The 25,613-nt window shown below is 52.4% G+C and overlaps 1 protein-coding gene across 1 annotated transcript; it reads right to left on the bottom strand.

Annotated features, from left to right (window-relative positions):
- Positions 1–260: 260 nt before the first annotated feature.
- On the bottom strand, positions 261–25,575 carry PTPA (protein phosphatase 2 phosphatase activator). Its single transcript, XM_056351268.1, has 10 exons — positions 25,422–25,575; positions 22,966–23,066; positions 21,575–21,661; positions 16,226–16,351; positions 15,356–15,473; positions 13,737–13,836; positions 12,414–12,538; positions 11,836–11,936; positions 7,124–7,231; positions 261–1,485 (listed from the first exon to the last, which is right to left on the bottom strand). Exons 1-10 carry the CDS (start codon positions 25,444–25,446, stop codon positions 1,411–1,413), a joined length of 966 nt encoding a protein of 321 aa, XP_056207243.1. The 5' UTR covers positions 25,447–25,575; the 3' UTR covers positions 261–1,410.
- Between the last annotated feature and the right edge of the window lie 38 nt (positions 25,576–25,613).

The raw sequence follows: 25,613 nt of genomic DNA, 5'->3' as shown, positions 1-25,613 counted from the left end.
ACTTTCCCTCTTCAGCTGCAAAGTTGTAGACCACCTTGGTCAAGACCTGTGGATGCGTCAGCTCATCCCAAGCCCAGCACCAGCTGCTTCTGCCCTGCTAGTGATGCTGCTGGTATGATCCCGACGACATCCCCACTCATTCACCTGCCTTCAAGATGCTGCTGCTGGTGGTGCTGCAAGTATGGTCCCTCTTACCCACACCCAGCACAGCAACACCAGCAGGGAACGGGAAAGGGAAAGAACTTTCTCCAGGCATAACCTGCTGTCCCGGGTATTTATGATTTTTGTTTCCAGTACAAGTATATAAAAGCATGTAAAGCCGCATGCTTGCCCTCTCATGCTGCCTTTGCTCTAGGGGTGCCTCCCTGAAAGAGCTGGGGAACATGCTGCTTCATGGAGAAATCCCTCTGCTATGGGGCTTCACTACAACTTATGACCAAGCAGTAGCAACCACGGTCACCTTGTGCCACTGAGGCCAGCCCAGCCCCAGGGCAGCAAAGCACAGGGAAGGAAATGGGGAGTGCAGTGGGCAGGTTGGACCCAGAGATGAATGTGTGTCAACATGTGAGGTTTTGTGCCCGTTAAGAGGGAGCCTGAACAGGCGCTGCTTGAGCAGTGTCTTTGTATAGCTGTTCCCACAGAGCCAGGTCCCTCCAGGGACCTTGTCTCCAGCTCTAGAGCCAGCTCAGACCCTTGCAGCCGTGGGGGTTCCCAGCTTCACCCAAGAGAAGAGGTGGTGGTGGGAAAGGAAGGCCCAGGGAACCTTGGAGAAGAGATGGAGGAAGGGGGCTTTTCTTACCCAGAAAAAGGGGGAGATGGCACCCTGGGCTTCCAGCGACCCACAGACGTTCCCTGCAATTTCCTTTACCCATTTCAGACATCCCATGCAAGCAGAGGTGGCTGCCTACAGACATGTGCAGACTCACACCTCACCCCTCGCAGTGGTTTCCCAACCAAACAGCAACAGGAAACTTCAATGAAATTCAAAAGGGAAATTGCAGTTACCACTGCCCAACACATACACACATGCCTTCCTCCCCTCCACACCCCCTTCCTCCCTGGGAGGGAAGCAGAGGGCCTCTGCTGCAGGGCAGCCCCTACTCAAACCCCATTCCCATGCCCAGAGCCGTACACAGCAGTCACGCTGCCCGTGGATGCAGCACAGCGGAGAAGCGCAGCCCCTGCTTGGTTGCTGGCGAGACATCCCCATGCTGAGGACGTGCAGGAGGAGCTGCTCCAGGTCCTGTCTCCCGTGCAAGGCCAGCGAGTGCTTTGGATCTGTGGTTGCCGATGAGGATAGGCAGGAATGAATGGGCTGTGTGTAATGGGCAAGGTGACGAGGAGGGGGTGAGGGGAGGAGGAAGAGTGCCGCACTATGCCTCTGCTGCCTCGACTCCTCCCGCAGCCTCCTTAGGACGTCACAGGCTGGATGGGGAGCAGGCTGCCGAATTTAAAGTGCTGGATCACAGGAAACTTCTCCAGGCACTGCAGGAGGAGAGACAAAGAAGGGTGAGTTCAGGAGACATTTCCACCTTACGCATGCAGAGCTATGTCCTGCCTCTGGGGTCAGGAGGCAGTGAGCCTGGGGCCACTCTGCTCAGCGGCAGACAGAGGGATCAGTCCCATGTCCCCCCCACATTCCTGTCAGGCTCCTTGGGCCAGTGACACTTCCTAACCCCACACCCTCCCCTTCAGCCAGAGCCTTTTGCTTACTGAAATTCAGGCCTGGAGCACAAGCAGACGAGGCATGGTTATGCCAGCATCTTTCTCTCACCACCTCTCCTTGCTCAAGCTGACCTCTTTGAAGAGCTTCACCCTACAAACACTTTGAGAACTGCAGACACCCGTCGGGAAGAGACTCTCCCGCCCCAGGACAGTGCCCACACTCCGGGTTTGAGGCATCACCCTGCACCCACAGGGCGCTGCCCAGACTGCATTCCAGATTCTCAGGTCTTCAATAGACAAGTGTCACTCATTTTGCCGCCATAGTTTAAGACGTGGTTCTATTCCCCGACAGTCCCTCACCCCTGAAATCCGCGCCCCCCCTTGCAGAGTAATGACAGAGGGAGTGTGGATCACAGATCAGTCATATACACCCACTGCAAGGCAGTTTAGCTCAGGGCTGTGAGCTCACCGCCCGGCCAGGGCAGCAAGGTCAGTGACTGTGGCCAATAACCACGCCAAAGTTTGCCAGCGCTCGCCCGGCAGAGCCACTCAGAGCTCTGTTTTTTTGAGTCACTGCAGATTCATACCGCCCTAAACTCACAGAGGGCACAGAGCAGACTCGCCTCCAGACACACAAACCTCAGAAGTACACGGACACCGGCACGGACGCCACCGTGTTAGCTGTGCTAAACAGGGGCCACAGGCCACCCTGTGCGCTGCCATGGGGACTCACCTGCCAGCGTGCTCGAGGGCACAGCTGGCGAGATGGTGGCCACCACCTTGCTGCAGGCAGAGGGGCAAGCTCTTCCCTCCCTAGACAGCATGACATGAAGAGAAAAGAAACCCAGGCCTGTGCCTTGGAAGGAGAGTCTACTGTACCCCGATAAGGCATGCATCTGCTGATGGGAATCTTATTCTAGAGGAGATATGAAGCACATACAACCCAAGTACAGCAGTTACCAACTAACAGGACTCCATCTTGTCCCACCAGCTCCTTGGCACAGCCAGCACCTGCTCCAGGCCAGGGTGGATGGGATGCTGCACTAGGCAGGGGCCCAGCTCCCCATATGCTGCAGACCCCTCAGCAGGAAAGAGGGTGTCAAGGCCACACCAGTTCCTGCAGCCCGCAGCCTCCCAGGACAAGAGGCGTGACACATTCCTCCAGGCACTTCTTCCAAGTACAGTTCACTCCTACTAAAGGGGAGGCAAGAGCCATGTCGTAGTTACAGCTCTCCTTCCCATAGGAAGGAGTACGTGCCCGCCGCGGGGCCGAGCCGAACCCGCTGTAGCCGGGGAGACCCCAGCTCTGGGATGGGGAGGAGGCGCTGCGCTGCAGGCAGCTCTTCGCCGCGTGGGCAGAGGCAGGCAGCCTGCCCTCGTGCTGTCGTCATGGGCAAGTGGGAGCATTTGTGCTCAGAAGCCCAGGCCTATGGTAATCCCTTCAGAGCCAGAGGCCAGACAACTGGTTCCAGCAGAACTGAACTGCTTGCAAGCACAGTGGAGCCAAAACAAGTTTGGAGGTGGTGAAAGTACAGCCATGCAGAAAACCGTAAGCCACCATGGCAAGGCACCAAGGAGAAATAAGGGCACATCACCTTCAAAGCTTCCTAATGCTCAGAGCTGCTGCCATCTCCTCGCACAACCACTTAGACAAACCCTCAGAGGAAGCAGCGCTGGATAACAGTGACATGAGGGAAGAACAGAGAGAAATGAATACCAGAGATGTTGACAGCTAGAAATGTCAGCCCAGCTAGCTCCAAGGAGTCCCATGGAAGACCAGATTGGTTTGGGCTCCAGATGAAGAGACTTTACCACCAGCAGGAAGAATGGATAACTATTCCACTTCACACACCACCAGCCCAAGAAGAGACAAGCCAAGAAACTTTTCCTCCTCTATCCAGCAGGACTAGCACAAATGTACCCGATTATTAGAGGTGCCAAGAGATAGGACCCTCCTTGCATCACTTGCAGGTGTAACTGATGTAGCCAACACTAGCTCAATAGAGAGGACAGGCTTATTTTCTTCTTGTCACCATTTTGGTCATGCTGAAGGTCTGCTTGGGACTCAGCTGGGAAGTAGATTCATGCATCAAGTCCAACCTTTAAAGATGGAACTGGGACTAGATTAGTTACAATGCAAAGTATTTCCCAATGGACTGCAGAGTAGGAAAGGTCAGGAGACTCAAAAGCAGGCTCGGGGAAAAACATCAAGGCTGCTGCTTTAACCACACTCTATTCTGTCAACTTCTTCACTCGCCTTTGATGGAGAGAATAAGAAAAGCCCCTGCATTTCCAAGCAAACACATATTCACTCATTATATTCATATTATAGATACATTTGAGATTTCATAAACACACAGAGCTGAAGACACCTTGTCTTCAGTCTACTGCCCCATCCACAGACCCTGCAGCAAGCACCCTGGCGTGCCGCGATCAGCTAGAGCTCCCAGCCACGTGGATGCACCTGAGTCTTCTGTCAGCTGTTTAAAGTCATCTCATAGAGGGGGCAGAGTAGAAATAAAGCACCCAGAGTGCTTTTTAAATTAACCAGGTCTGAGGACTACACCGCTCCTACCAAGTGAGAGCAGGTTGTGAGTGAGCATCTGCTTTTTCCTGGTCTGCCTCTAACAAGTGACCCTTTTGCCCTGCTGCTACCTCCACTCCCACTCAAACCCCCGTCACAGTCAGTGCCACCCGTCACCAAGCACTTCTCAGCCACCCCAGACATGTTAAGAGCTGGAGCCTCCATCTGAGTGTCTGATTTCACCTGATCTAATTGCAACGGGTGATCCAAGGGGCAGGGAGAAGGGAGGGGGGAAAAAAAAAAAAAAAAAAAAAGATAAAAGGATACCTTGCTCTCACCTTAGCCAGTCAGACTAAAAGCAACACCACAATCCTAAACCTCCTCCCAGTCTCTGAGCTCTGCTACTGAAGCTGCCTGCCTTCAGCTGGACAAAGACCCATGTCAGGACTGTTGGCTCACTTATCTTTTGCTAACGTTGGCAGTGGCTAATTGGAGAAAGACTGCAATGGTGAAGGCTACACAGCTGGGTACATCAAGCAGAAACTTGCTCCAGGAGCCAGCAGCAAACAGACAAGATCTTCAGCAGTGACTTGTGGGTGCCTAGCCTGAAAGACCCAGAAGGATTCAGTCTTCAAAGGGTGAAGCCTCAGCGATCCTCAACATTGTATAATTCCCTGAAAATTAGTCAAAGAGATTGTCTAGTTGCAAATGTTGGTAAAGCTGCATAGCTACACCGTAACTGAAAGCTAAGCCCAGCTACAGTGCCATGTCCATGCTCCTCTCATCTCCCAAGCCAGGCAGGAACCAGCAGAGCCAGCAGTGGGGTGGGAGACCCCCCAGAGCAGATAAAAAGAATTTGTAAGGACGTCTCGGCAGTTCTCCCTCTCCTCTGCCCACCCAGGTGAACATAGGTACCATGAGTATCAGGACAGTGTTGCACGAGGATCATGTGCTTAGAAACAGTCCTTTAAGATCTACAAATGTTCTCAGAGGAAAAAAAATCCTAAATTTAAAGCGCTTTGGTTGGTTCATTGTTTTCTACACCTTAGTCTAAATTTGCGTCATCACCTCTCCTGGCAGTTTTTGCATACTCCCCTTGACACAGCTACATCTCTAGATCCTTCTAGAAATCCACCAGCACTAGATCCAGCATTTCCATACAAAATGTCATCTGCTATTCAAAACAGAGCCAAGGCCTCCAGAAAAGACTGTCTTGTGGGTGCACCTGGAAGAGCCAAAGAATCTCCCTGTCGCTAGAGGACCCCTGAGCTGTGCTGTCCCAGCAGGCCAGGTAGATCTGCCAGCACATGGTAGCCCCAAGACATCAGGGGACATGCACATTGCACTGTGGGCATGTCACAGAATCCATCATAGAATCGTTTGGGTTAGAAAAGACCTTTAAGATCATCAGGTCCAACCATCAAGATACTCCAGCCATGTATGTGGTGCATGAGGTGGGAGCAACCACATGGCACTGGGCACATGGGGCAGCAAGCAGGAGCATCCAAACAGCATGAGACACATGGGATGCCAGGGAAGTATCCAGACAGCATGTGAAGAAATGGGTCCAGAGGAAAGGAAGGCCCGAGGCAGGGCTGTTGAGGCAGCAGCAGACCATGCTCAGGCTCTAGGTTTTCAGGGACCCATGTTTCACTTTAGCAGCACTCCCAAGGTTGGGGTCTTCTCCTTCAGATTCCCCAGCTCTCCACCAGAGTCTCTAGCTCAGGGCTTCCCAGCCGGCAGCATCTCCAGCCCCTGCGATGGAGCTGTGAGCAGGGGCAGTCCCGGAGGGGCAGCCCAGGGCATCCCTCTGAGGAGCAGCCAGCGGAGGGGGTCGACCCCCAGCCCCGCTTCTCCTCTTTGGAGGCTGGGAGGAAAGCTGAGCTGGGGCGGAAGGAGCCAGCAGGCCTGGGAGTGACACCTCGCAGATTAGAGAGGTATGTGGCTTGGAACCTAAACACAGGATGTGCAGCGCAGAGGAAGGGCTGGGGGAGGGAGCGCCAAGCTCGGCACAGTTAACCCCTTTGTGCGCTGGGCCCAAGCAGAGCTGCCCACACAGCCTCTGCCCCACAGCCCAGCCACGGGAGCAGGCTGACTTCAGCAGAGACCACAGGGTACTGGATTAACTCCTTCAAGCACCACCAGTCTCCTCGGGTGCAGCAGGGGGTTGTGCCACCCCTGCTCCTCCAGTGTCTTCAGCACAGCCAGTGCCTCCCTGCAGAGCCAGCACGGTCCCATCCGTCCCAGCAAGAGATGCTGCCTGTTGGCTGTTCCCTCCAGAGGCCCAGATGCGGCAGTTCCTGTCGTGCTTCCTCAAGCTCAGGCTTAGCTTGAGCAGGAAGGCGAGATAAGGGAGAGCCAAAACTGCCCGGTTCTCCAGGTCAGGGCTGGCCAGGAAAGCCCACTGGGGCTGTGCCAGCAGAGCCCCGGCAGGCGCAGGGCTGCCAGGCTGGGGAGGTAGCTGTGGCCTCACCGGTCCGGCACACCGCACAGATGGGACTTGTAGTGCGGGGAGGTTGGTAGGAAGCGTTCAGCTGCTCTGGGGCTCCTGAAACCGGGGATGATAATTTAAATTAAGTCTCCTCCAGCTGGCAAAATAGCAGTGCAGGGAGCAGAAGGATAAGCGGGTCAAGACATCAGTCCTAATTTGGGGACCTGAAACTTGCACTATGGGAAGACAAGAAACGGCAAAAGTCACGTCTGCAAGGAATGGCCATTTCAGGATTGGTTTTGGGGCAAACACTGGGCAGGCAGGAGCCTCCTCCCAGCCAGCAGCACCTGAACTGCCGGGGGCTCCCAAGCCACATTCAGCCCAGGGTAGCAACCGGCTGCGGCAGGGCCCCTGCGCCAAGGGGCGGCAGAAGAGCTGACCCACAGTGAAGTGGAAGGGAGGAGGCGTGCGGCCAGCAGCCTCCCCCTGCCCACAACACTCACCTCTGCCTTGTACATGCGGATGAGGCCCTGGTTGACCTTGGACCAGGAGGGCACGGCGCTGATGTTCCAGAGCTGGTTGGAGTGCTCAGCAAAGGGGCCTGTCTTCATCTGTAAGAGACCCAAGAGCAGGGCTGAGGGAGCTGGGCCAGCCAGGAAGCTCATGCACCAGCAGTGACTCACACTCACGCTCTCCCCAAGCAAACATTCCCACCAAGCCCTGTGACCCACGCACCAGCCACTTCACTGCGCCTTCCCTCCCTCCCTCCACGCTCCCTCCTGCTGCGGCCACATCACATGAAGCCGTGGCAATCCAGTTCACCCCCTTCCCCGATAAAATGAAGCCTTTTCCTGCCACACTTTCCTAATCAGACCTCCCTCTGCACACCGCCCTTTTAATGACTGCATTAAAAAGGCCCCACGTAAGTCCTGTTCTCCCCCCCAGTAGAGCTTGGCTCAACACTGTTCCTATTCTACCCAGAAACCTCCCAGTGCAGCACTGCCGGGCTTTCCAAGAAAATGACTCATTCCCCATTCAGATCAACAACAAGCAGCAGCAACAACCGCCACTGCCTTCCCTGAATACAGAGGGCAGTGCAGGCTGGCAGCAGCTCGGGTGTCTGCAGCCCGCTGGACACCTGCCTCCAGCAGAGGAGGGCTCTGGGGGAAGGCAGGAGCAGAGGGGGCACAGGCCAGTCCCACTCTCCAAACTGGCTCCAGAGCTGCAAGTCACTAGCTTGCAGCAGATGCTTTAAATTTGTTGGGGTTTTTTTGTTTGTTTGGTTGAGGTTTTAAATTTTTTTTTTTAATACTCCAGTGTTTCTCCTCCCAGGATGAGGGGGTTTGGAGGAGGGAGACCGGGGCGGGGGGGAAGCTGCAGTCAGGGACAGTTGCATGTAGATTCCCTGGGTAGTTGCCTCTCCTTCTCCTCCATGAATAAAACCAGACCCTCAGGGAGAAAAAGAAATACAATGCAGCCACTCTGACTGAGCGAAGTTCCCATGACATCAGAAACCACAAGGCCGAAGCTCACACTAAAAAGGAGCGTGGGGAGAGAGGAATCTCTTGGACTCTCATTCTTGACTCAGGGCTCAAACAACTAACCCCTTCCCTCCATGCACGCACAGGCCTGGAGCGAGGGTGGGAAAAGAACCTCCAAAACCACCTCTCTGCTCATTGTAAAAGCAAGCAAGGCTGATAAATCTGCTTTGGGAAATCGATGCTGCCCTTCTGCAAGGCCTGCGTGGCACCAGCCTGCAGCAGAGAAAGAAAGAGAAGGGAAGGGGGGGTGCTGGGGAACCTGAAAAACCCCACTGCTTGGAGGACACCGTTGTTTCAAGCCTGCCAACCTCAGGGCTGGAGCACCGGGGGAAGTAGGTCTGTAGCTCTGCCCGCTGCCGGGAGAGCACACGCACATCCCCACTTCCCCTCGGCGCATCTCACAAGCTGGGGGATGACGGATGAGCTGCTCTGCCGTTCCCGCTCCCCTCCACCATGCACGCTTTCCTTGTGGATACAAGATGAAACGCACAGATACACAAAGCACAACGCTACTCAACAGAGTCGGTGCGTTATTAAGCGCAAGGATTTGGCACCAACGAGCACCCAAGTTAAAGGCTCCCAGGGTGCTCAGCACCAGGTGGTTTGCCCAACGCACCGCCCCTCCCCATACGGGAGGTTTGGCTGTGTGCGTTTTGACACCAAACCTTCCTCCAGCATCACCACCCTTTGCAGGGGCACAGCTTGCACCAGCTGCCAGCACCGCACTGTGCATCGCCCACTGCCCAAGCTGAGGCGAGCGCGCCAGCGAGCGCGGGGAGGCGAGCATGGCTGGCTGTCCCCACACTCGTGCCTGGGGCTGTGCGAGCACCCTGCGCGGCCGCCACCGCGGCCCTCCTCACCCACAGCGCCCGGCAAGGGACAGCTTGGCCACAGTTTCAAACTGGGGAGGGAAAAACAAGGGGGATGAAGGGGGAACAACAAAAAAAACCCACCTCCTTCCAGCCACAAACGGCAAAGAAGGAGAGCTGGGGGGGAAAGCAAGAGGCGGTGAGCGTGCTGCAGTCCCGCAGTGACCCCAGGGGAATGGAGTGAGTCAGAGCAGCCATATTGAGCAGGAAATTACTCACAGACCCGGCGTTCCTGCCTCTCTGTTCCCAAGAGAATCGGCCTTTTGTAAATGGTTCCTCTGTCAGTGCCGGGGGGGAGGGGGACGGCTGAGGCCGTGCTTTCCTGTCAGCTCCTTCCCTTCCAGCAGAAACCGGAGCCCTCCCTTCCCCAACATCCAAATTTAGAAGGCAGATTGAAGCTGAAATTCCTGCTGCCTGCCCTGGGCCCTTGGACAAGCATCTGGGTGATTGCACTGATGCACTGCAACAGCTGGGGCGTATCTGGCACCCCTCTTCTGCACAAACACAGGCAGCCATTGCTGCCATCTGCAGCCCCCAACGTGGCAGGCATCAAAGATGCCCCCAGAGCCCCCTATCCTCACACCTACAGGCACCACACGCACCCCACAGCACACTCCAGTGGGCGCGGTGAGAGCAGGGAGGGTGGCCCGAGCCCCAGCTGGCTCTGTAAACCTCACCCTATTCAAGAACCATGCGCTGGGGTCCAAAACCACCCCGCAGAGTTCCCAACAGCAGGCCAGCTCACGCGAGGCTGGCTGCCGCGCCTGTGCACCGCACAGGGTGGTGCTGCCGTACAGAGGATGCCTCGGTGGGCTCAGCCTGGACATCATCTCGCTGCTACTTTGAGACTGAGCTTTAAATATACTCGTGGCAAACACTACAACAGTGTACGTTCATATCCCTGAAACGTCACCCAGGGGCTAAGAAAAATGTCTGCTCAAGAGAATATTCTCTCAGTTGAAAGAGACCAACCTCCCTTGGTTGTAGCTTGCTGAAACAAAACCTGCTCTCATGTCAGTAAGACGTACCAGACCCACTATGGGAACTGTTGTGGTATTTGCTATGTGTTTAACACCTTGAAAGGAGAGCTGTTTCCAGCTGAAAAGCTCAGAAAAAAACAACATCGTTCATTTACTAAAGTCTTTAATCCCTTCTATCTTCCCCTGCTATTTTGTTTTCTTGTTGATTTTGGAGAGAAAGCATTTGGAAGGCACTGGAGGCTGTCCCAGCCCCCCCTAGTGGCAGTTACTGCCTTCCCAGGCATTTGGGAGAGAAAAAACAAATTTTAAAAGCAAAATCTTTACAAAAAGAAAACAGTGCTTGCACGAAGATGAATTGAAAATACCATGCAGTTGATAATCCAGGTTGTTGCCATCCCCCCTTAGCGGCTCACAAAAGGACTCCTTGCCAGCAGGTGGCACTGAGGAACTCAGCAGAAACAGGGAATTCCATAATTCTCAAAAAATGTGCACAAAAAGAAGCGAACTCATTTATTTTAAAAGCCTACTAAAAAACTAACTTTCTGCAGGCAAAAGCAGAGTGACCTGAAGAAGCAGTATGGCGCTGTGTATTTTAAACCTTACACATCATTTGTGCTCTGCAGAATTTTCTACATGCATGCCAAGAGATGTATATTTTTATGTTTTTAACAGGTTAGCGCACTGTCTGGATATTACAGAGGCCCAAATTAAAATAAATCTTAGAGCATCTTGGCTCCTGCTTCCCTGTCCTCACCTTGATCTTTCCTACCAGCACCTCTTAACTACCCGTGGCATGATTCATCTCCGCACTATGGGTTAAACTCTGTGAGGTGCTAACTACCAACAAACTATACGAGATTCAGCAGGACTTGACACAGCACCTCCTGGGGTTTGGGCCAAAGGCTTCTAAGAAAATTTCCTAAATGAAAGGCTAAGTTCATACTCTGTAACCTCTCTCCTCATCTAATCACTAAATTAGAGAGGCGGGGCGGGGGGAGAGCGAACAGAACAAAGGGGAAGAACTGCACTCTGTCCTTCAAAATTAATCCCATCAACTCTTGTCAGACACAAGAAATCCCTCACCACAGCAGAGCGTGTACTTCTTGCTCTCCCTGCTCAGACCATGCAGCAAGGAGGACAGTAGAAACATGGCTAGACCATCCACTGCAGCTGCGGGCAGAAAGCTGTGAGCTCCCTCACTGAGAAACGCTGCCCATGGTCAGCAACAAGCCAAGCCCCTGACCCCGGGGTCCTACAGTGCTTGAGCAGAAACATGGTCCTGAAGGCATTGCCAGCCAGGTGAATCTCGGCACCATCTCTGCTCCAGATTGTTTGCAAATAACGTGCATTTAATGGGCAACTCTTTCGGTAGAATCTGGAGAAGACCAAGCCTCACGGAGGTTTGGGAGCCTCTCCTATGCAAGGGGAGGCCCAGGGCCTGCCAGGCAGCACTTGACGGCTGGAGGGAAGGGAGGTTATCTTGGCAAGCCCAGTCATTTTGTAGCTTCTACTTCATCTTCCTAGCATACTTGCAGGCACCAGTTTTCTCCATGCAGGTTCCCACTGACTGATCCAAGGTTATTTGTTTGTTCTTGTTACAGCTTCCTTCAACTACAATCCAGAGCCCATCTAACTTAATTACACTTTCCTCTCAACATCCCTCTCAACTCATTCAAGGAGAGCACCTCAGACACGCAACAATAGTTCAGCTGCACAGTTGCTTGAGAGCAAACAAGCAAGCAAAGGAGGAAGAGAAAACCACAGCCAGAGCAAAGTGTCTAACGTCAAGAGAACTTCCCTGTGGAACAAACCTTCCAGTCCTCACCTCTGTAATGAAGAGGATGCACTCCAGAAACATGAAGTCCTTATGGTTTTCGTTTACCACCTTCTCATCAACAAAGTGTCGAGGCTCCAGATGTGGATGGTCTAAGAAGAGTAAGAGACAATAGGAAGTAACCTGTATGGCACCCCCTTTCTGAGACCAAGTTCAATCAGGTTTTGTCCTGTCCCTCTTCCAGAAGAAACATAATTCTCCCAGAGTTCTTTAGAATCATAGAGCTGCTCCCCTTCCATCACATCTCCCACTCCAGTGCCTCAGCAGTGAGAGCAACTGGTAAACTCCCCAGGGCAGAAAATGTGTTTTTTAGCACCAAAACCAAGACTCTCCTTTTAAAAAGCTTGTAGTCTTTGCAATAAAGACAGATGTACTGTACAAGGCAGCCTTCCATCTCCCAATCTAAGCAACTAGCTTTATTTGAAAAGCCCCAAGCAAACTCTTCTGCTGTATTATACATAAATTTGACATATTTGAATTTGAAAGTCAATCCCAAGCCCCATCATCTTTGCAACCATGAAAGACGGGACAGGGGGCAGGCTGGGACAGGAGAAGGTTTTTATTAGTACCTATCAGCTGGGAACTGCCCCATATGAAAGGTAGAAATTGGAAGTCATCCAAGCCCCACACGCCCTGGCTGCCAGCAGGTTCCATCCTGTAGGTCTTCTGAAGTTTTCGCATCACTTCTAGGTACCTGAGACCAAAGAGGGAAGGAAGGGTTAAGACAAAGCCTTCTTCTGTCTTTGTTGACTCACATGAGGACAAGAACAATCAGTCTGGATGACACAACTTTATCACTTGTGAGCAGGACCACTACATATAGCACAGTACATGAATACGTATTCAGCTCCTTTGCCACAGAAGCAGCCCGATTGGTACATACAACAGCAAACACCAGCACCTTTTAAAATTGGTTGGTTTGTTTCTGTTTGTTTGTTGTTTTGGGGGGCTTTTTTACACCAAGAAATTCACGAGGAAATCAAGCGGCAGGGATTTATTTTATCTGCAGTGTCTTGTGTTGGTGCAGATCTTTCCTCGCTCCCACTGCTATTTGAGAACATTGACACTTCACTCTCCTTCAACCATTTCCAAAAGAGCTCAGAAAGCTTTCCACCTTATGGTAACTGCCACTTTCACTTTTCAGGTGGAAAATTAAAGCTGGAAGTGCTATTGAAGGAAATTGTTTCCATGCCACCAAACAGTGATACAGCTGGGATTAGATCTCTGGACTCCAATACCCATTCCACCAGTTTCGTTGCTACCAACTCCACCTTCTGCGCTGGAAACACATCTAGAGGAGCAGCGGAGGAGTGCCAGTTTCATATTTATTTTTTTTTTAAATGCCTGAAGAGATGTTAGATCCTCTGATCAGATATTCCTGTCTATCACAAAACACAGAGCTTCACCCACATACCTCTGCAGAGCTCGACAACTTGTGCTCAGCTGAAGTAACTTCCCAGAAAGACACTCAGCCTCTAACAGACAAGGTGCTATCACCTCTTCTGGAGACAGTTATAACGGGTCACTGCATGGTCCATTAAAAAGTACATCTGCCTCCTAATTTTGTCTAGGTTTGTCTTCAGTTTTCCCATTCTGCCCTTTTTCCCTAGGCCAGCAATCCCTTCAGCACTCATGTTCTCTAATTATGTACAGGTCTTTGTAGAAGGCCCTTGATTTGCCCAGCTCACACCCCAGGAGGAGGCTTTTCGTACAATTTCTTTCTCCCAAATGGGTGCAGATGAGTAGAAGAAAGGGGACACAATCAGTCCAGATTACAGGATTCTGGTGTAGAGAACAGGCAGTAACCTCTCAAATGGCTGGAAGGGGATGCTGTCAGGGACCTGCCCCCAAACTGCCCAGTGCTTCCAGCCCTTCTCTTTCCGTTACCTCACCTGTTAAATACTTTAAAGACGATGGCCATCTGGTCATCCACTCTGAGCACACCAATTTTGCAGAGGCAGCAGAGAAAGGCTGCAAACGCAGCTTCATGCCCTAAAGTTAAAAGACATAAACAGTCACGACACTGGTGTCTCTGGTCCCCAGGACAACCCTTCCGTGGGCACCACAATGGCTCTTAAGAAATCACAGCAGTCACACACCCGTCTCAAGAGACCCAACCATATTGTCCCTATTAATACCATGAGCTGGCAGTATTTTATCCCCATGCAGCACCTACCCAAAGCATACCTTCTAGACATTCATAAGGTGATTATTAGCTTTGAGAAAGTAAGAAGGTTCTTGAGGAAAAACAGTCCCAACATTGGGCATGCTGGGAGCAAGGCAGGGCCTTTCCCCAGAGCTTGGCACAGAAGGGGAAGTGGAGCATTGCAGGGTCATCTGCTCAGGGGAAGCGAGAGAACCTCACATCTAAAACTGAACAGATTTCCTCCCGCCTCACAAATATCTCCATGTTGGAAGGATGTAGATCCCGTGCTGCTGCTGGGAACAGTCCATCCTAGAAGGTATTGGGATCTCAGGTTGAGCCTCTGCACCTTGGTCCTCCAGCTAACCGCAAGGAACAGAAACAATCAGCAAACCCAGAAATGTCTTTTAGCGGAAAGGACCACAGAACAAGGGAGAGTACAAGATCAGCAGCTCCACTCTGAGGTGCAGCTCCCACTGTGGGAGTGTGGGAACAAAATGCATCTCTAGTCTAGCCACTGTGAGCTAGGACATGGGCCTCTCTCGGGCTTGGGACACACAGCGGGGCAGGAAGGGTGAATTTCCTTCCCTGAGCTGACCACCCCCAGCCGGCAGGTCCCTTTGCAAAGACAACACCTCCCCCTGGTGCCGGTGAGCCGCAGCAAACCGGACAAGCACTGCGCTCCTTTCACCCACGTCCTCCTCTTCCTCCCCCTGCCCAGGTCAGAGCTGTGCTTCCTCGCACCCCCAGCGTCCCGCTCTCCTGCCTTTTGGCAAGGACACACCTGTCCTCCACACAGAACAGCAGAGCACGTAGGCAGTTCCGGCATCAGGTTTAACTGAAGCCAGCACAGTTACTTCAACCTGCAATTCAGTCTCTCCTTAGGTGGAAAATGCTTCTACCTTCGGATTTCAGTCTCTGTAAGCAGGGATGTCACTTCTAGGGAGCACCAGACCTCAAGACACCTCCCACTGAACACAAACTTTTTTCCCCACCCTAGTTTCAGTTCAAGCAATTATATCTTATCCCTCTAAACTGCCCGTTGCAGATCAGCAGGTGCAAGACTGCTGCATGTGGTAAAGCAGCTCCTACAGCTTATCCCAGGACACCTCGCACAGCTTGGTCCACATTTCCTTGGATGAGACATGAAAAGGGTGTCATGGCTCTAGCACAGCCCTGCTCCAGTCCCAGCTCTCTGTCATAGCTCACACCGGCCATAGGGGTGAGGAGGCCCTAGAAGGAAGGTGCTTGTTTCAAGCTGGCACTAAAAATAGTGGTAATAACGTATTTAAATAAAGGCAGCACCAGGCTCTGAAGGGTCACTACCCCAGGGAGTCCACCCTCTGCCAGCATGCACGCCCAGGGTACCTGTGCCATAGTCAATGCGAGTGGAGTTCCCCACGGATTCCTTCAGGTAGACTGCCACTTCTGGTGCAGCATCAGCCAAATGCTTGGGAATCACTGTTGTCACTAACTTTTCTGCTTCCTTAAAGACACAAAAGATTCCCTCGAGTGAGTCCAGATCTAGACAGTCCCCAGAAACCAGTCATCCTCTGCTCAAACACTGTGGCAGAGCAGGAGCTGCAATGGTGCACTGCTACAACAGCCAGAGCCAGCATAACAGAGGAGCAAATTCTCCTGTTAAAGAAATCATCTCCAGAGATGGAACAATTCAGGGAGAGCTTGTCCTGACACTTATCCAGGCCACACACAACTACATGAAAAAAAAGCTTCACCATCCAAATACATCAACCCAGTTACCCACCGAGTCATCTCCAAGAGAAAAGCATTAACAGAGCAGCAGACCACCTGTAAGTTCTTTGCTGCTGAGACTGTGCCTGTGCCACTTCCAGAGCTTAGTGCAGGGCAAATGCAGGGCTGCTCTGAGCTGAAGGAAGTCGAGCAGTTTCAAAACCCTCTGATTTTTTATGTCACCCATCAGCTAGCAGTCACAAAGCAAAGGAGCTCCTTGGGCTTGGAAGACCCTCACGGCTCATCCAGGACTTGGAGAGCCAGCCAAGAGCATTTACACGGACCATATGGTCTCACAAGAGGAGAAGACAGCACCAGATTGGGGTGATGCATATCAAGAAGTGGATCCTGCACAGCTTATCTCAGCAGTTCCTCTGTAGGCTGCTTGGCTGCCACACAATGATGGGACCATTCTGCTATCCTTGCTGGGCATACTGCCCTTCTGTAGGAGCTGCATGTAACACTACACATGAAAGACACGCTCACCTGGTCTAGTTTGGCGTACCAGGTCCTGAAGGCCTTGTTCCCAAAGCGAGAAGGCTGATCCACTGGTGGGGTTTCATCAATCCATCTGTCAAGGGTGTTCAGAAGAGCCACCAACTTCTCAATGGGCTACAGAGACAAAGAAGATGAGGGATCACAGTGACATAAAACAAAGCAGTCCCTCAAACTCCAACATCTCTGCCCTAGACTGGAGTCGTTGAAGACCACACTCTCCTTCCCAAGGGCAGCAAGCAAAAACGGCATGTGCCAACCCTCCCTGAAATGCAGAGGGACTGGGAAAACCATCCTTCCCCTCAGAAGATCAGTGCAGTACAAAGCCCAGCCTGAGGCAGGCTCTGCAGTCACCCACACAGTCTTTCATGAGCTGTACCAGCACTATGCTCTAAAACCACTGGGAGAAGAGCTACAGCAAGCTCCTAGCTGTAGGCCATACAGGACTGAGAAGCAGGCAAGTGCTACACAATTCAGTGATCTCCAACAGAGAACTCCGGCTCTGCACCTCGAGGGTCCTGCATCCCCGACTGGATACAGGACAGCACTTACCACATAACCTCACCAGTGGCTGATGATGTGATTTAGAAGCCCTTCTCAAGGCCTCTAATCTTTGTCCTGAAGTGTCTCTTAAGAGCCAGGATTAGCAGCAATGGTGTTAGCGTTTGTACAGCACCCAGCACAGCAGGGCCTAATTGTAAGCCAACCTTCTCAGCATGATTCCTGTTGCTTCAAACTCATGCCAGTCAGACTGTCTTGGCAGCTCCAACCCAGGGATACCCGGTGCATGTGGCAAAATACTGCCTACCTATGGGAAGAGGCAGCCTGGTTTGCCCACCAGTGGTCTCACCAAAGCAAGCATGAGAAGCACTTGGCTCTCAGACAAATGTCTCAATACAAACACAAAGCTGATGGGAAGACAACAGCAAGACAACAGAGCCCTCTTTCTTACACCCAGTGCTGGAAGGAGAAAGTGAAGAACCTGTGCAGGATGTATGACTGACTGGAGCAGCACTGCTGGGGCCACAAGGGAAAAGCAGCAAGGGCGATACAGCATGATGTCTCGAGCTGTCAGGGCTGGCCAACGCACGCAGCCTCCTCCCTGCCTTGCCCTAACAGCTAGGCAACGGCTACACCCCACACACCAAGAAGGAACACTACAGGCAGCAATTTAAGCAGCTCCAAACAGTTTTAGGAGGCTCTGCCGACAACTGGTCAAGCCTGCCAGAGGCTCTAGTATTCTCCTTGCCTGACTCCAAGCAGCCAGAGAGCCGTCAGCTGCCACAGCAGCTGGCCAGGCCCCGGGCAATGTAGGCTCCTCTGTCTCGAGAGGGGATTCCTCCTTCAAGGGGACAAAGAGGACAGTAGAAGCAGCAGCTGGTTTGACTTTGCTGGAGGCATCGACCATGTGAAGCCGACGGGTCTCCTGGGCTGTGGTTCAATTCTTCACGCTGCCTGTCGGGAGGACAAGGAAACAGCCAAGCCCAGCAAGTTTCTAGCCCTTGAAGTGCCGCTTGAAGGGGGCGAGTGGAGAGATAAGCATAGTAGAGCTGTGTGGCCACTGAACCGGCTGCAGATCACTCCCCCTGCCCTCAGTTCTCAGGAGGGTCTCACGGCAGACACAGCCTCCCATAGACAGCAGCTCCTGAGGTGCCATCCCGAGGACACGGTGGGATCAGCCAGTGGGAAGGGGGATCAGGGAAGAGAGGGATCCACCCACCCCACAGGACCTCAACACTTGGCCACTGAGCCAGGGTAGAGGCTGGGATAGAGGACAAGACCTGAGCACACCAGGAACACAAAAGACCCACGTGCCAAGGGACACGGGGCCAGAAGCTCTGGATGCCCTGGCGAGGCTGCAAGCTGGAGCCACTAGCAGGCCAGCGCCCCAGATACACGCAGACTGAGACAGTGCAGTGCAGCCCCCTCCGCTTCAGCTCCCTGCTGCCCGAAACGCTGCAGAACCCTGGCATCTCCCCACTGCACCGGGCCAGGTTTGGACTCGGCTCTACTCCTTCCTGGCTACTGCATTCCCCTCCAATTAAGCAACAGCATCCCCAGCACTGGGTTGCAGTGAATAATTAAATTGTGCTGGTGATTTATCTGCCAGCACCACCAGCTCATTACGAGCAGCCACCGTATTTCAAACTCCTCTCAGCAAGCACTCAGTGCTGCCTGGATAAATGGCTGGCAAGGATCGGCTTCTTCCCCTGGGGAGCACCAGAGTCGAACCTCCCCTTCCCCACTTGCTTGCTTTAAAGGGATTTAAAAGCCCAGCCCCACCAAACACGGGAGAGCAGGACCCAGCTGCCAGCTCAGCCATGCCAATAAATAATTAAAGAGATGCAGCTCATTTTGGGCCCAAGGCCCTTTGAAGAGGGGGTTACTGAAAGAAGCAGCTTCCCATTGTCCAGCAGAGGAAACCCGTACATCCAGGGCTGACCCCAGCGGGGGAGGAGGAGGGGAAAAGCAGAGCTTACAGGAACACAACCACTAGCACCGCTGCAGCCTTGTTTTGCCTGGCTGGGTTTTTAAGCTCTATTTTTGCTTTACCTTTCCAGTGATCAAAGCAAGGGCAGCCTCCCCCCTGCTCTCCTTGCTCTTCTCATTGTGCTGATTTTGCATCCCCTTGACCCTGAGTCTGCCACTGGTCCCAAAAGCAAACCACAGAGCAGAGACCTGTCAGCATCTCTCAAGAGCAGGGGCCAGGCAGACGGAAATGCTGAGAAGGCATCACGGCAGCCAAAGCTGCCCACAAGGACTGAGCCTGCTCCCGTGGGCTCCTCAGGCTCTGTTGGAGTGGGGAGCTGCTAAAATTGGGGCATTTGCTGCTTCCCCCACTTTCCTTCTGGAGCCAGAGCAAGCCACAAGGCCAGCCAGTTTCCCCCATCGAAGCTGGCTGTTTGAAGGGAAGGTCTGCTCCTCGAATGGCCAAAATTAACCTCCTCCTTGCTGCACTGCTCCTCTGATCAAAGTCACAGCTTTGAAAAACTGCTCCAGGCTGCAGTCCCAGCAGTTGCTGCACGGAGCACTCCCTCCAGGAGGGAAAGGCAGGTCACCGCCTATCACTCATACAACCTTGTGCCAGACACAGCGTCTACGCCAGAGACCTAAGCAACAGCTCAGCTATCACTGCTTGTCAGATGCCACCAGTAAAACCCCAGACAGCTCCATGCAATTTTTCAGTAAGCACAGAGCAAGCTCAGCAAGTCTCAGAAGGGGCTCAGCCCCCAAAGGATCCAGCTCTCACTCCAGCAGACAGTTTGGTATTGACACACGCTACTCTGGAAACCATTAAGCTGTCTCTTCCAAAGCACAGCAGACCATACTTATTTTTTCTCTTCCCGCCCCCCCCCCCAGCCATGGCAAGGCAATACCAGTAAGTCACAGAGAGGATATGCATTCAGCAGAAAGGATTCCAGGAGGTCATTTGCCAAAGGAAGGCGTCTGGAGCATTTGATCAGGGAGGAAGATGGGACTGCACAAAAGCACATCAGCAGCAAGTACAGCAAAAGAGAAGAAAGCAGAGCAGAGATGCAAGCAGAGGCCACAAGGGGCTGAGCCTTTAAAAGCACAGATAAGCAGTTTGATCTACAAACAAAACTGCGTGAACAGGCAACCTCATCAACAAGGAAACCCTGGGGATGCTTCACCTGCGCCTCAAGTCACAGGCTTCTTAGCACAAGGGGAATGAGGCATGTTCCCTGCCACCTCCCAAGCAGTTGGGATCATGTCTCTTGTTTGTCACCTGGATTGGGACTGTGGATGGAAAACATTTACTCCAAGAGGGATCTGCCACACCGATGCAGCCCTGATACAGCTTTTCCTAGACAGATGACAGCTCAAAGAGGTTGGCAGAAGAGGGTTCCCCCTCGCATCCTCCTCTTTGTTTTGCTCATTTTCAATGCTTTGTTTCCCTAGAACTGCTCTGTGAATGGTTGGGAATGAGCTAGATCAGGACAAAAACAAAACTCAAAGGTGAAATGCAAACAGCAGAAAGCAAGAGCAACGTTTGACAGCAGTTTCTACTGAATTGAAGGAACAAAAGGTGTACACAAAGCCTGTTAGGAGAGACTCATTACTCCTGATCCCCCCGCTTCCATGAACTACAAGCAAGTTTCTCATTCACACACTGGCTCCAAGAAGGGAAGGCTGGACTTAAGATGCCTGCTTCAAACAAATGTCTAAGTTAAAAATCATCATATGCTGCCTTCCCACATCAGAATGAAGCTATAAACACACAGGGTCCAGTTTGCTTCCCATTCTGCCTAGATCTTTTTTGACCATTCCCAGCATTCTTGCATAGCTGTAAGTTTGAACAGTAAAAATGTACCCAAGAATCTCCTCAGTGCAATGCAGAACAAGGGCAGGGGATCCAGCATGCAACATGGAAGTCAAGCTGGTGACCAACATAGGCTCTGCAGATCACAGTAACACAGAGAGACCTCAGGCCAGCCGTGAGCATGGCTGAGGCCAGGCAGTAACACCAGTGAGGATGCCTGCCCTTTCCCTCTGGCTTCAAGTGACCCCGTCATGCCCTGACATGGTGAGCAGGCACTAAAGCCAGCAGCAGACAGAGCCAGGTAACAGTCACATTAATACGAAAGGAAAAATAGATCCTTTCTGCTTAATACCTCGGAAGGGGTGATCCTGCCCCACAGGCTGAACCTACCACCCCTGTCCAGCCCTCCTGCATGCTCCGCAGCCCCCCCATAGCCCTTAGCACAACCCTTCGCAAGGCAGGTCAACGACATCCCTTGGGTTTACACACTGTCAAACCAGACCTTGCACAGCTCAGCTACAGCGTGGGCCAAGGAGACAGGTACTGTTAACACACTCCGAGCAACAAGGAAGCCCAGGGACAGGGAGATAAGCGACTTGCCCAAGGTCCCACAGAGAGGCCAGTGGGAGAACAGGCACAGTGCAGACATCTCAGCCTTTTGCCTGCAATCAGGAGGGAACACCGCATCTTCAAAACATCACTGGTTGAAGCCAGACTGTGAAAACAGGGTCAAAAAATGTCCTTTCTGCCTTCTCCTTTTCACCACCAGCTTCTGTCCACTGGTAACTTGCTTGATTTCCCATCCAGCAAGCACACACAGAGCCTCGGCACCCTTGGGGGAGGATTGCAGGATGACACTTGCATCCCCAAGCATAACCCAATGGCACTTATTCTCCCTAGTTCCCAGATATGCTGCCAACTCATTCCTTGCCTCGGAAATATTCACTGTAGAGCCAAAAAAAAAAAAAAAAAAAAGAAAAAAAAAAGAAGAAAAGAAAGAAAAGAAAGAAAAAATGGGCAGAAAAGGAGAAATAAAGGGATCCAAACTCTTCTCCTACCTCTGAAACTTTGTATTCGCAGGTCAGCTTCTTTCCCCTGACACCTTCATTCAGAGTGAGGATGAAGCCCATATAATCTGCATATGCCTGCAAACACACCCAAGAGAGCAGGGCGTTAGTGAATACCCACGGTCTGTTTGAACAAACATTGTGGCATGGGAGCACTCCTGCACACTAAGGGGACCTTTCCCAACACACAGCGCTGCTTTCTTGGAGACACTCAGGTTGCAGGGCTTGCTGCGAGGTTACTGCTATTTTTGGCAGACCCAGTGGCAGAAGGCAGATGGCAATTGCACTAAGAACTCTGCATTGCTGTAAAAATTACAGAGAGGAGAGTCCTAAAAATGCTTGCTCTACCCCCAAAATCATTCCCTCAGCTCCCTACCTCCTATCAAGTCAAATTCAAACTCCTCAGCTCTGCACAGTCTCAGTTGTGCCCAGACATCCTGCTCTGCACTGCTTCTCCTAGACCTGTGCTGTTATGTGCCCTTTTCTCCTTCTACTCTTCTCCCATGCTCAGGCATGATAGAGAAGTGGGAGACAGCCCAGGCTCTCCACCACTTTTCTCTTTAGATTTGCTGCTTTTGAAGCATCATATCCAATGCAGCTCCACAGCTCTGAGTTTTTGAAAACACTGGACCAACACACTGCTACCTCTATCTTCTTGAGCCCCTCTTGCACAGAAGTCCTGACCAAGAGCAAGTCCGTAAACCCAGGAGACTTAACAAAGGAAGCTGCACTCAAAGGTTTGCTTGAGACTTGGCTGTAACTTAAGCTTCTCATAAGACACCACATACCAGTCATCAAGCAAGAACTTGCTCCCAGGAGGTGGGACAAGTCTGGGCTAACACACCAATCCCTCAAAGGCAGAGAGGGGAGAACCTGCCTGTTCCACCACCTCCATATATACTGTAAACAAAAATTATCCAGGAAATTGAAGGCCTCAGCTCCAGAGTCTTTTTCCAGTATAGCAAGCTGGGAAGGTCCCAGGAACCAGCCCAACCTGGTGCTATTAGAAGGCCCAGCAGCATGAGTTCAAGCTGAGTTCAAACAGTGCTGGGTAAATTCAGTTTTGATACAATGTCCAGGCTAGGTAGCATGAAATAGTAACTAGGAAGGGAGCACCAGTAATTTTTAAGCATCTCTCATCTCCTTCAATCTCTCTCCTGGGTCACTCCTTTGTCAGAGCATTTGGCTGTCAGACTCCACATCTCACTGCCAAGTAATTTTCCTACAAACAGGCAGTGACTCTTCTGCTTTAAAACACAAATCGATTAATTTCCCATTACTTGCCCAAACCTGCTTTACCTCATGGCGGTTCCCAGACCAAACCTGGCTGCCACTGAAACAGAATAAGCCTTTACCGGTCTTCCCTGCCCCCGGAGCCATACCTGAGAGCGCTTCCACTTGGCCATGTCGGAAACCATGTTTATCTCCTTTTTGGGGATCATGAAGCTCTGCTGGAGGGGAGGAGCCACCTCCTCAGAGGTGCCTGGGAGATGCAAAAAAGAGGTAAAATAGAGAGAGCGGAGAAGAAATCCTCTATCTTCCTTTCTTAAAAATCAATGTTCATTTCTCAGGAGATAGAAAGTAAATAAATCCATCCTAGCTTGTGCCATTATCTCACCAAGTCCTCCTCACCAAACAATATCCTCCCAATCCCCAGATAATATCTCCTAAGGACACTGTAAAGCTTCGGAAAGTAGCATTATGCTTGTTTTCATCACTGAAGATGCATTTCCCATCCGCCCAGAGAGGCTGGTACAGGACATGACAAAGACAACATCCAGCTAGTTTAATTATTTCTGTCATGCTGAAGCACTGAGCTCTCCTGACTAACTGTGCCTCGTTTGTACAGTGTTAAGCCTGAGCCTGCATTCCTCTAAAAGACAGAACTCCTGAGAAGACAAAGCTGGAGCAATTCAATAGATGGCAGTCCAGAGCCACAGCCTCTGGTCCAGGCAGCGCAGGGGCTTGGAGGATGCCGGGACACAGCCTCTTCCAGATGGGAGCTATGAAGATAATTTTGTTTTAAAGCCCTCTCAGAGCCCTGGCAGTAATGTTTAATGCAAATGCAAGTTATTGAGGCACTAGAGGCGCTCTTCTCCCCAGCATCTGAACCAAGGCCCCAACCCTGATGCCAGGGTGACCCTTACCCCATGCTCTCCAGGGCTCTGCTCTCCACCAGCAGCCCCGCAATGGGACACTGCAGAGCCAGAAACGCTCCAGGAGGTTAGAGGTGATTTGCATTATGCTCCTGTAGGTGCAACTTTTAATAGCAAGAGGCAGTGCAGCAGACCACCGTTAAGGAAACTGGGTGCTAATGCGAATTTATGAATTCTGTAAGAGTCACCCAGTTAATCTTTTTAATCCTAGAAAATCTGAAGGTGTTTGTTCAGCACTAGCCACCCTGGCAACATTTCAGCGACTGCTCTCCACACTACAGCAAGTTCAGGCACTGGCTCCCTAACATGCACCACCAAACTCCAACTCCTTAAAAATATTATGAGCTGCATTTACATAGAAAATATTACCCAAAGCATCAGCAGCCTTTTCTGCAGCAGAACAATACTGTCTAGCAGGCAGATCAGGGGAAAAGGAATCCAAAGTCCCAGGAATCACACAGGGTCTGCTATAGACTTGTCCCACAGCCTTAGAAAATCATTTAACTTCTCTGCCTTTCAGGTTCCCCATGTACAGAACAAATGCAGTTGTACCACCTGCCGAGAGTGTTACAGTGTTTGGTTCATTCCTGCACGTAAGCCACAGTAAAACTTCCAGGCACAGGGCTGAGAGGAACAACATGCAAGGAATTTACATGAAAGACACGCACGCCTCCTGAAAACACAGCGGGCAACTCACAATGACTAGCATTGTAATGATGGAGCTCTTATTTTAAAAGAGCTTGTAACATGAAAACAATAAAAAACTCCAGAACAGTGGTGTAAAAAGGCAAACACTGACTTGTCCGTTAATTTGGATGATACACAAAGAGCAGTGGTGTGGCCAGGGCAGTGTCCTGGGCCAGGGGGATCCAGGTGTTGGCCCAGCCTTTGTCTCATGACAGAACTTGTTTCATCTCTTTGAGTTTATTTCTCAAGCATCGCTTCTTCTGACACACGCTTTGTGCATTTCCTCTTGGGGAGACCACAGACAGGCAAGGCAGGAAACACTGCCAGCGCCACAGGGGTTACAGTGTTGTACAACATAAGCAAAAGTCCAAAATCAGTGATGGGATGGAGGCAGAAGCAGAACGGGTTGGTTTTATGATTAAAAGAAATTGGACAAACGAGGCGCGTTCGGTCTTACGCCCGGGGCGTGGGGAGGGGGAACCAAACTCAGCTGCAAGACAGAGCCTCTCCACCGGCCACCACCGCCCATGCCGGCTCGGGAAAGGGGGTCCCACAGCACAGCGGGGGGCGGACCTGACCCCCGCCAGCCCCCCAGCACAGAGGTGCCACTGCCCCAGGAGGTACAGACCCCTCGGGGGGCGGCAGCCCAGCCCGGTCCGTCTGGAGGAATCCGGCCTGGCCACACCGCAGCCCGGGGCCCGGCAGGCCGCAGCGGGGCCGAGGGGCCGCCCGCTCCACCCGGCCGAGAGTCCAAGGGCCCCAGGGCCCCATCGTAACCTCAGCAAAGCCTCCCCCCACCGTGCGCCCGGTCGCTCGCTGCCGCCAGACCCTCACGGCACGGGGCCCTGCGCCCCCAGCCCAAGGACCCCTATGTAGCATGTGGCCCAGCGGCCCACCCCCCGGACCGGTGCCCTGGCCCCGAAGACACCCCTCAAAGGCCCCGAGCGCGGCCCCCCAGCCCAGAGGGCCTCGAAGCCACCCCGGCCGCCCCTCACCTGCTCGCCGCTCGCTCTCTGCCATCTTCCCCGAGCCCGGCCGCCGCCGTTGCCACCCCTCACCCCTCACCTCCGGACACGCCGAAGCCGCCGCCGGCCATCTTTGAGCAGGGCGCGCCGCCCAGCCCAGTCGCTCCCGGGGCCGCCAAGCGGCCGGCGTGTCCTCTCCCAGCCACCGTCGTGGCCCACGCC

Source organism: Falco biarmicus, chromosome 9 (assembly GCF_023638135.1).
Source record: "Falco biarmicus isolate bFalBia1 chromosome 9, bFalBia1.pri, whole genome shotgun sequence".
Taxonomy (NCBI): domain Eukaryota; kingdom Metazoa; phylum Chordata; class Aves; order Falconiformes; family Falconidae; genus Falco; species Falco biarmicus.
The sequence above is the reverse complement of the archived record's forward strand: the minus strand, read 5'-3'. Positions and strand labels throughout refer to the sequence as shown.